Below are 11,504 nucleotides of genomic sequence, written 5' to 3' on the forward strand. Positions count from 1 at the left end.
TGCCCTGTAGATCCAGGGTGTTACGATGATCATCCCATGAGGTGGTTGATAACTAAATCCCACTCTCTTCTCCTCACAGATCCTTGCCATAATTTCCATCATGTTCATCGTCCTCTCCACCATTGCCCTGTCCCTCAACACGCTGCCTGAGCTACAGAGCCTTGATGAGTTCGGCCAGTCCACAGACAACCCCCAGCTGGCCCACGTGGAGGCTGTGTGCATCGCATGGTTCACCATGGAGTACCTGCTGCGGTTCCTCTCCTCGCCCAAGAAGTGGAAGTTCTTCAAGGGCCCACTCAATGCCATTGACTTGTTGGCCATTCTGCCATACTATGTCACCATTTTCCTCACCGAATCCAACAAGAGCGTGCTGCAATTCCAGAATGTCCGCCGCGTGGTCCAGATCTTCCGCATCATGCGAATTCTCCGCATCCTTAAGCTTGCACGCCACTCCACTGGCCTCCAGTCCCTGGGCTTCACTTTGCGGAGGAGCTACAATGAATTGGGCTTGCTCATCCTCTTCCTCGCCATGGGCATTATGATCTTCTCCAGCCTTGTCTTCTTTGCTGAGAAGGATGAGGACGACACCAAGTTCAAAAGCATCCCAGCCTCTTTCTGGTGGGCCACCATCACCATGACTACTGTTGGGTATGGAGACATCTACCCCAAGACTCTCCTAGGGAAAATTGTTGGGGGACTCTGCTGCATCGCGGGAGTCCTGGTGATTGCTCTTCCCATCCCCATCATCGTCAATAACTTCTCTGAGTTCTATAAGGAGCAGAAGAGACAGGAGAAAGCAATCAAACGGCGAGAGGCTCTAGAGAGAGCCAAGAGGAATGGCAGCATCGTATCCATGAACATGAAGGATGCTTTTGCCCGGAGCATTGAGATGATGGACATTGTGGTTGAGAAAAATGGGGAGAATATGGGTAAGAAAGACAAAGTACAAGATAACCACTTGTCTCCTAACAAATGGAAATGGACAAAGAGAACACTGTCTGAAACCAGCTCAAGTAAGTCCTTTGAAACTAAGGAGCAGGGATCCCCTGAAAAAGCCAGATCATCTTCTAGTCCTCAGCACCTGAACGTTCAGCAGTTGGAAGACATGTACAATAAGATGGCCAAGACCCAATCCCAACCCATCCTCAATACCAAGGAGTCAGCAGCACAGAGCAAACCAAAGGAAGAACTTGAAATGGAGAGTGTCCCTAGCCCCGTAGCCCCTCTGCCCACTCGCACAGAAGGGGTCATCGACATGCGAAGTATGTCGAGTATTGATAGCTTCATTAGCTGTGCCACAGACTTCCCTGAGGCCACCAGATTCTCCCACAGCCCTTTGACATCACTCCCCAGCAAGACTGGGGGCAGCACAGCCCCAGAAGTGGGCTGGCGAGGAGCTCTGGGTGCCAGTGGTGGTAGGTTCGTGGAGGCCAACCCCAGCCCTGATGCCAGCCAGCACTCTAGTTTCTTCATTGAGAGCCCCAAGAGTTCCATGAAAAATAACAACCCTTTGAAGCTCCGAGCACTTAAAGTCAACTTCATGGAGGGTGACCCCAGTCCACTCCTCCCCGTTCTAGGGATGTACCATGACCCTCTTAGGAACCGGGGGAGTGCTGCAGCTGCTGTCGCTGGACTGGAGTGTGCCACACTTTTGGACAAGGCTGTGCTGAGCCCAGAGTCCTCCATCTACACCACAGCAAGTGCTAAGACACCCCCCCGGTCTCCTGAGAAACACACAGCAATAGCGTTCAACTTTGAGGCGGGTGTCCACCAGTACATTGACGCAGACACAGATGATGAGGGGCAGCTGCTCTACAGTGTGGACTCTAGCCCCCCCAAAAGCCTCCCTGGGAGCACCAGTCCGAAGTTCAGCACAGGGACAAGATCGGAGAAAAACCACTTTGAAAGCTCCCCTTTACCCACCTCCCCTAAGTTCTTAAGGCAGAACTGTATTTACTCCACAGAAGCATTGACTGGAAAAGGCCCCAGTGGTCAGGAAAAGTGCAAACTTGAAAACCATATCTCCCCTGACGTCCGTGTGTTGCCAGGGGGAGGAGCCCATGGAAGCACACGAGACCAGAGCATCTGAACTGCCCCACCTTGGAGGAGAGACTTTTGGGTGAGGTCCAAAGAGGAGAGCTGTCCAGCTTACCTGCCACAGAGCTTTTCTGCATGAACTCTGGAACAGAAAGGCCCTGTAAAGCCCTCAGAGAGAAGAGAGACTCCAGAGAAGGCTCCCTAAGACCTTGAGAGCCATGACAGGTCCATCAGCATGAAGTTGGCCAAGCCATAGGGCACAGCACCTCCTTGTAACAACTCTATTGCCCTTTTTGGGAGATGACATGAGTGTAACTCACAGCCACCACTACCACCACTTTAGACAAGACTGAGGCCACATACTCCCCATTCTTCTCTCATGGCTTTCCATCTCAGCCTTGGAGGGCAACATTTCCAATCCTCCTGGCTTCAGCTGGAGAAGGATGCTGGAACAAGCGGCTGGTGTTGAAAGAGTGGGTTGACCAATTTGGTATTGAATGTTGCCCGGCCACCCCTAGGAACACCTGTCCATCACCTCCTGGATGGATTCCACTGTTAGACAGCTACAGGGAATGACTGGTCACGGGGAAGTCTCTGCGCCATAAGCCACGATCCCAGCTCAAAACCCTTACTCAAATGTCTTCATTGACTTCAGTATTCCGTAGTACCTGAGATTTTATTTTGAGATACCATCAGGGTGAGTTGCACCACTTGTACTCAATTCTAATTGCCCCCTGGCAATCTGGGAAGGGTTCAGAAGGTGGGAACCCAGCCAACAGCATGAACTCAGAGCATTGCTTTAGGGTTGGAGGAGGAACACGCTTTCTTTACATCACTAGTGTAGACTCAAAAGATATGCAAGTGTCAAATATGCAAAAGAAATAGTTTATTCAAAGAGACTGTGTGTTACTGAAGAACAGTATAAAAATATGATTTTTTTTACTTGCAAAAATGAAAGGAAAAAAATACCCCGCATTGAAATGCCCAGTTCAGACTGAATAATTCCTGCTGCAGCAAGGAAAGTACCTACTATAATAGAAATTCTGTTTTGTTTTCTGTGGTTTTCAAGTTAAAAAAAAGTTAAAATAAAAAGCACTTTATGTTTTTCAAAAATAGGTTCTGCCAGGGACAGTGTCAACATCTTGCACTTTAAAACAAGCACTATTTCCCGTGAGCCAATTGTTGGGACTGTAGTTGGATTGTTGCTACCTGCCTGTTTCTGGCCACCGTGGGTAATATTGTGCTGGTATTACTGTCTGCCATATCAAAGTCTGTGGGCTCCTTCCCCGCCCCTCTGAAGCCTTCCCTTAACCCTCATGGGTCAGGAGGGGTTCTTGCCCCTTGGGTGGGGCCTCTCATGAAGTCGAGTATACAGGAGACATGCACATCTCAAAGGACACAGTGACAGTTGGACATTGGGTGTTTTACTTTGTTCTCTTTCTTGTCAACCAGCTATTGGTTTTTCAGTGTCACTGTCTGTACTCAAAGCTCAACTCTCCTTCCTGCAGCCATCGATGCAGCCAGTACAGACAAAAGCAATAAGTATTTGTGTGCATCCTGAGTGGTTCTGGTGTATTTCTTGGTGTTGGTTTTCCTGTCCTAGTTTGATGACCTGACATTGTCCTGCCTGCTTTTAGTCCAACAGCATGGTGTTGTTGGCCGTTCCTCAGTACAGTGGCATTGGGTTGAACCACTGATGAATACAATGCTATAGTGTTGGCTCACCTGTCAGTAAAGATGACATGTTATTGGTCTGCCTGTCTGTAGTACAATGGAACAATGTTGTTCTCTTAATGTAATATTGATGGATGATGTCCCAAGTACAATAGTGTAGTTCTGCTTATCCTCAATACAGTAACAGGCATATGTCTTCCCAATGGAAGAAAGATATAGTATTGGTTCACCTAGTCTTAAGTCTCAATATCATCTGTTGCTGGTCTGCCTGTTAGTACAATGGCAATGATTCACCTCTCAGTACACAAATATCATGGAGCTGTTCTGCCTGCCCTTCATACATAAGGCATAAGGTTGAGCCACCTGCCACACGTATGATGAGATGGGATCATTCCACCACTTTTAAAAATACGTCTTCTCTGCTGTATACAAACCCAATTCATAACACTTCTCAGCATCTCCAGAGACTGTGGATCCCCCCAAGAGGGAGCAGCCCTGTTCTTTGCTGCATTAACAAAGAAAACGAGAACGTCACTCTTCCTAGGTATCTTCAGAGTATTCACGCAGCAACTACAAAGGGACTTAGGGGCAGGGAGAGTGTGAGGGCGTCCTGTGCCAGGCAGAGGAAGCAGCACTCCCAAAACACTTTGCTGAACATGCAGTCTGAGCTGGGGGCCTCTTGAGGAACAACTGTGGGACAGTTCTCCGACCATCTCACATGTCTCTTCTTTGTTTTCATCACCATTAATGTCCACCATCAGCACAAATGTGAAAATTCAGGGAAAAAAACAAATGCTTTTTGATAAAAGTAAATAGTTGTGATTTCCAATTCAGATATTTTTAGAGCTGATGCTATCTGTAAAAATTAATAATAATGATAATATAGTCTATTTTACATATCAGGAAAGTGAACATGTTTCAATATAGCCATATATATTGAGAAGGAACTTACCACCCCTTCTTCCAGTCGAGGCATTTCATTTGTTGGTTGAAGCAGATGAGAAGTGTACAGATTGAACATGATTTCTTTGTTTTTTTTTTTTTTAAAAAAAAAAGGAAACCAATTGGTGCAACTCTCCTTGTAACCAAAGGCCCTTTCTGCCTTCTGTGGTCATGTAGGACCTGGCCCTTCCTTCCTTGTGCATTTTGTCCGACCTTAAAGTAGCATTTTATTGAGTCACTTTTGAAAGACGAATTCAGAAGTATCATTAAGAACCTACCTTTTCAGGCTTCATAGCCAGAGTCCTATAGAGTTCTTATAGAAACAGAATAATTGAAATTCAGCATATACTATGCCTTAGAAAGTATTCCGTTTGGGTTCGACTGGGTTTTTTTTTTTTTTCTTTTACTTGCGTGTGTATGTATTGGGGGAGTATAGCTTTTATTCTGTGCTCAATTCGAAATAGAGTATTATAAGTTTTCCCAGCCCATCCACCCGCTAAAAAAGAACATATCCAAATTTTAATATGCATCCACCCCACCTGTACCTACATGTGTGAATACACACACACTGGGGAATCTACCTAAGAGTCTTCACTGAGAAGTTCACTTGATAGAAAGGTCTTGATAGAGAAGAGGAAAGCAATGGTCTGAAGGCAAATCCTGCTTTAACTTGCTGGTCCATTTCCCATTCATTCCTGAACCAATGAGAGCAGAAAGAAACAAGTCAACCCAAACAAGCAAACTAGGGGCTGGACGCGGCGAATGGATGCTGGTCAGTTTGGCGAATTCACTGAAACTCATCAAGAACCCAGCTGAACTTGCGTTCCAACTTACACCATTATCAGAAAGGGCTAGGGACCAGGTAGCTATGTGTCCCAATCACACGGGGGAGAGTCTGCCACCAGCGGTGAGAGAGGTGGGGAAGCTTTGGAGGAGACAGTATATTCACCTTTTTATCTTTGGGTAAAAGAAACCAACAGGACTTTGGTGCAGTAGATTTCTCAGTGCCTTCTTTAGGAATTCTATCTTAAGCACACTTCAAGGGGAAAGATAAAAGGAGGAGAGAACATTTGTTCCCGTGAAGTCCCTTTCTCCAAAGGACTGGGGATCAAGAAGGAAGAAGAGTAAGAAGGAAAAACGACAAAATCCTGAGGAGGCCATTTCTTTTAACCCACCCAGCTTGCCCCTGAAAACTGCTGGTGACACAAACTTTTTCAAACTGACTCCCAGCTTCTCCATGTGTCTTGGTAACTGTAGCCTCGTCTCTGCCCTTTCTCCTAATAAGATCCATGTTTCTAAGGAGAAAAACAAAACAGTATTCTCTTCTGTAAAACTGTAATGTATTGTTGATATTTGTAACTATTGTATATTTCTGTCTTGCTCCAGTCCCAGCTGGAGTGTCTAGTTCCATGGACAAGGGGATATTTAAAATTCACCACGGACAAGGGCCACTAAAGCCAGGTCTCTATTGCTAATCTCTCTCCTGTTATTTCTCTACCAACTAATCTCAAGTAACAATACCCCAGGCTTTTTTCAGCCTCAATTCAAGTAACTTTGAATCAAAAGAGAGCAAGGCAAAAAGCCTCCGGACGTGCTTCTTTGGGAAAGGACTTTTTTTGTAGCTGCAGAGTGGGAAGGAGGGAGAAGGGGCTCCCCTGAGACCCCGGCAGGACAATGGAAAGCTTCCAGTCCTGAGCTGATGTTTCCTCACCTATCACTGCTTATAGGACAGCATCCAAATGCTTTCATGTCGCTCAGCCCAGGCAACCCAAACCAGTCCTGGCTACACCCAGAAATAAGAGTTACCTCTGCATTTTCTGTTGCCATTTTTCTGGCTCTAGAAGTATCTGATGCGCGACTATGTCATAGAATGTCCACGCATCTCAGAGTAGTCTATTTTTCTGTTCAGATAAAATATATATATATATATGTATTTTTAGCAAATTTATAATAGGGCAATTGAGTCTGATTTCTTCTTTTGTAATACAGAACAATATCTTAGGAGTTTCATTGTTGGTCATTATCGTAGCTGATGTTTTCTGGTCTTTTGCAGTTCCTACCATTGTCCCTTGGGCTGTTTGGGTTTTCTTCCTTTTGATTCTGATTTCTTGAGGGTGGGGAAAGACTTTGGGGTCTGACTTCCTTGTGTAGGCATTTCTTGACACTAGGCCTGGAGTCTGTCAATGCTGTGAGTTTCCTCATTCAACTCTGTGTGTTTCTCCTATTCGTTGTTCTTAAGAATCCAGGGCATGAATGCAGGAATGAGACCCAGGGAAGCGGAGCTACAGATGGCCCTCAAAATCAGGATGGGATGTGGGCTGGTTTCGCTTATATCCCACACCCCTTTAGGGATCTGAAGGGACTGAGTTTTCTCATCCTCTCTGGGGAACCAAAAATCTCATGCAAGCAAACTCATCACTGACATTTCTGAGATCCAGAACACATGTGAGTCCCTCCTGGCTGGGCTGCTCCCATGTCCAGCACCCTGTCAGCCTGTAACGTCAATCAGATCTGAAGGTCAGAGCTTTTTCAGGTTCTCGTGAACCTCACAAGAACATGCTGGGCCTCAGATCTCACCGACTTGTTTATCAGTTCCTTGTTTCAATCTGTTTATTTTTTATTTTTATTTTATTATTATTATTATTATTTTGAGACAAAGTCTTGCTTTGTTGCCCAGGCTGCAGTGCAATGGCACGATCTCGGCTCACTACAACCTCCTCCACCCAGGTTCAAGTGATTCTCATGTCTCAGCCTCCTGAGTAGCTGGGATTACAGAAGTGCACCACCACACCCGGCTAATTTTTGTATTTTCAGTAGAGACAGAGTTTCTCCGTGTTGGCCAGGCTGGTCTTGAACTCCTGACCTCAGGTGATCCGCCTGCCTCGGCCTCCCAAAATGCTGGGATTACAGTTGTGAGTCACCACCGCACCCAGCCCATTTCAATCCATTTCTAACAGCTTCACCAAAAAACAGTGGCCAGACACCCTTGCAGCCAAACCCTGAGAAGAGATGTCCCCAAATCTGTTAGCTCATCTCCCCTTCCCTTGCCAGCTGCTTGGCTCCATAGAGCAAGAGGTGTGTGGCAAGGACAGGGGCAGTTTTCCAGCTTCCACCTATCCACGCCTGGGGCAGTTTTGGACGGTCCTGATAATTAATTCCACGAGGCAGTTTTCAGCCCTGGGTAGGCGGAGGACATCTCACTAGGCAGGATCTTCAGCAGAAAGTGATTCTCCATCCGTCAACTCACGCAGGAAGATGAAGAAAGCCCAAATAATCTCCAACTGGCATTCGCTTAGGTTTTGGTATCCCACCCACCCCACTGTCAGCTGCAGGGCTCAGGGCTCTGCCTAGAATCAGAAATTTGAGCCAAACTGGGACCCTCAGATGGCAGTGAGCCATCCCATCGGATAACTGCCAAGAGGAAGCCAACTCAAATATGAATTGTATTATTCTGGACTGTGACCCTGATCAGAGTTCTCCCACCCCAAAAACCTCTGATAGTCTGGTTTGAACCAGAGTCAAATGAAACAGACAAGATTTTTTTTTCCTTTGCACAAGAGCAACAAAAACAACAACAAAAAAAATGTCTGCCAGTAGTTTCCTGGGTTTGATGCCCAGATGAGCAAACACTGTTGCCTATGGCTGTTGCTGTTTTCATCAAGAAAGAGGTTATATAGTTTGCATTTCCATCCACTCTCCCCGATTTTATCTTAACCTAGAATTTCTCCTGAACTTCCCCAAATGCCAGCTTGAATTTGGGTGGGGCTCCATTAATCGAAGGAACCCTCATCTTCACTTATAAACCTAATTCTCTGTTCCTCCCTCCAAAGATCCTGAAAAGATCTCCTAAAGGCTGGCCAGGATGGGGTGGAGTGGGGCAGTGCATCTGAAGAAAAAAACCACTTAGCTGCCAGCTGGCTGTATGCAAGTTCTCCGAAAATTTCTATTGTGTGAAAGGGATGGGGTCAATTTCAGCTCAAATTAAGGAAGCACTCCTAATAGGCTGGGTTGTCTGACCATGGAACTCAATGCCATGGTGGACAGTGAGCTCCCTTATATCACAGATGTTTAAAGAGAGGCTGGCTAGATGGTGTACAAAATGGGCATTGCAGAGGGGCCCTAGCATTGCATGGAAACTGGGCTGAACAACCACAGAAATTCATCTTTGTTTCTTGGGGGGGTGGTGTGTGTGTGTGTGTGTGTGTGTGTGTGTGTGTGTGTGTAGGTGGTTTGAACACTCTGGACACAAGCTCAAGCCACTGAGGCAAAGGCATGCAGCACAATTAGCAGGAATACAACTTCTGGGCTTTGGAGCTGTCAGAGGGTGTGCCCAAAACACAAGTCTGCTTCCTTCCGGCTCCCTGTCTTGGAATATTTTAATGACTGTCAGTCACCAATCCAACCCATCCCCAATGGCCTACCAGGTACCACATTGGGATAAGACTCATGCTACTTCCCCAGGCCAGCCAAGGAGCAATCCACGCTGTTCCCCATCCCTGGCTGGCTGTTTTATGGTGCTTCAGCCCCTCCACCCAGCTCCTGTGCCCTCATGAGCCTGGGGCTTTCTGTACAAAAGATGCAATGATATCTGTTCCCCACTAGCCATCCCCACAGTGAACAACTTCCCAGGCAACAGCAAATTGCCTGGGAACGAACCCATTTCAAAACAAATCCATTCCAAAAGGGCTTGTTTTTCTGGTAAATCAAATAAGAAATCCCACTCAAGACCTTTGAAAGTCCCCATCGATGAAAAAAATCCAGAGGGGTCAAAAGTGAAAGGCAGCTTTTAATCCAGTTTCACAGCAAAACCAGGCTCTTGGCTGCCTCCAGGCAGAATGCCTGCTCTCCTGCAGCTGTGGCCTCCATCCCAAATCAGCCTGTATACTGCATTCTCCAAGGAAAGCATTTGACAAGAGAGGGTTTATGCATGGTGGGTTGGGAGGAAGTGACACTTCAACCTCAGGGTGAACCCAAGACCGGTTGATCTTTAGTTGTTTTACTATGAGGTTAGGCAGGATGATATGTTTGGATGGGTAGAATGAGCAGCCGCCTTCCTCTGAAACCAAAATAAAATAAAAACCAGTTTTCAAGATTCCTCCCAATTCTTCACTGGAGGCTCTGCCCTGCAGAATCACTCAAGTTGCAGCAACCCAAGGAGGCAACAATAAGATAATTCATGAAAATGTAGGAAACTCCCAATTCCGTCCCATTAGGATGCCCTCAAGGGCCATTCAGGGGGATCTTCCTGTACTTCCTGTTTCCCTGAGCTGAACGAAGATTGGAAAGAGGCAGACAGCAGAGAAGATGCCCAAGAAACTCTGACATCTCCACAGCTTGGCTCCATCCCTTGGACTTCACTGGGGTTTGGGCCTCCTCTTGGTTGAGCTGAGTGTGCCTGAGTGGGTGGGAACAGGGAGGATTCTCCAGGCCTATTTGATTTCAGTCCAAGGTCAAAAATTGAGAATCTTATTTTCTGCACCAGGAACTCAGGGTTATCCCCAACCTATGCCCTTGGCACATGATGGTCATCCAACCTGTGTTTTTATGAGTGAGTGAATGTGTGACTGGTTGGCCTCTGAGTGGACGACTGGATGCGTGAATGTATGAGTGAATGGGGGAATTAACGAATTCCTACCTAACGGCGAAGAGAAAAAAAAATGAGGAGCCCCTCTCCCACTGAAACCCATAACTGCCCCATCAATGTCATCTGTTCTTTGACTCAAGATGACATCTCAATTTGATGCTTGTAGGCCCCAAGCTGATAAGGACCACAGCCCTCTCAGAGCCACACTTTCTGGGGGCCCACAGGGCAGCTCCGGCCTCCTTCCTCTTCCCCTACCCTGCATTTCTCAGCCTCATGTTCTATTTTAGCTCACGCATGACCCATGGGGGTGACCACCAAGTGGTTTTCCAATGGACTAAGCCAAGGGTTCGAAGTTGGGACTTCCCTTGGTCTGGGACTTGCTGGGGCAGAAACACAGGAGCTGACATCTGGAAACTGGATCGCATTCCCTGAGCCATGGGAGTCCAGCTGGATATTAACGCCAGCCTGCCCTCCAGCTTTTAGAGCCGAAGATCTTTTTTCTGAGCCCCAAAGCCGTCATGATAGTATGCCCCCAGATTCCATCAGCTAAGACCCTGTCTGTCCCAGGAAGTCGTGGTGTGAGGTTGGGGCTTTTCTGCCAGTAAAGCCATTCTGATCACCCCACCCTTGACAGGGGCCAAGCCAATCACATTAGCCATAAATGACCAATGTCCTCAGCCACTCTTTTCTCGGGGGTGCATTTGTGGGTCCTATTCATCTCTCGTCAGTTAACGTCTCTAGTCCTTCCCGTAAAGGTGAAAACGAGCGTTGCACATGTGCGCAACACACACACACACACACACACACACACAAACAAAAATCCCAGTGTCTTTTTATGCATGTGGTGAGATGAAATTGTGATCTTTGTGTGACCTCCAGCTGCTGTCTTGTCTTGTAAAATATGTCCAAATGTTTAAGAATTTCTAAGCAAATGGTCCTTTAATGAAGTCTGCAGAGTTCAATAAAAGGTATGGAAAAAACAAGCCTGGTGGAATTTATTTTTTGGAGGGCACAGGGAGGTGAGATGGGAAGCGCTGTAAGGGGACTTGAATCGGGGATCCTGTCTCTAGGCGGCATCAGCTTTTTCTGGAAGAGGGAGGACATGAAAATATAACTGGTTTGTCACCCCTGCTGTGTAAGCCAGTGGTAGCCCACCCTATATGACATTCATGAATCAAAGTTCCAACTATGGTCATTTAGTTCTCATGTCAACTATGCCTGGGCATCTCATTAAAAACTATCCCACAATAGAAGGTATAAGCTCAAA

The 11,504-nt window shown here is 46.7% G+C and overlaps 1 protein-coding gene across 1 annotated transcript in view; it reads left to right on the top strand.

Moving 5' to 3' along the window:
• The window catches only part of KCNB1 (potassium voltage-gated channel subfamily B member 1), a 118,981-nt gene extending 107,761 nt beyond the window's left edge, over positions 1–11,220 (top strand). The window contains exon 2 of the mRNA XM_050807446.1: positions 80–11,220. Coding sequence (XP_050663403.1) covers positions 80–2,089 — 2,010 coding nt within the window. The 3' untranslated portion in view covers positions 2,090–11,220. The remainder of the gene's footprint in view (positions 1–79) is intronic.
• The last annotated feature ends 284 nt before the right edge of the window (positions 11,221–11,504 follow it).

This window comes from Macaca thibetana, chromosome 10, assembly GCF_024542745.1.
Source record: "Macaca thibetana thibetana isolate TM-01 chromosome 10, ASM2454274v1, whole genome shotgun sequence".
NCBI lineage: Eukaryota > Metazoa > Chordata > Mammalia > Primates > Cercopithecidae > Macaca > Macaca thibetana.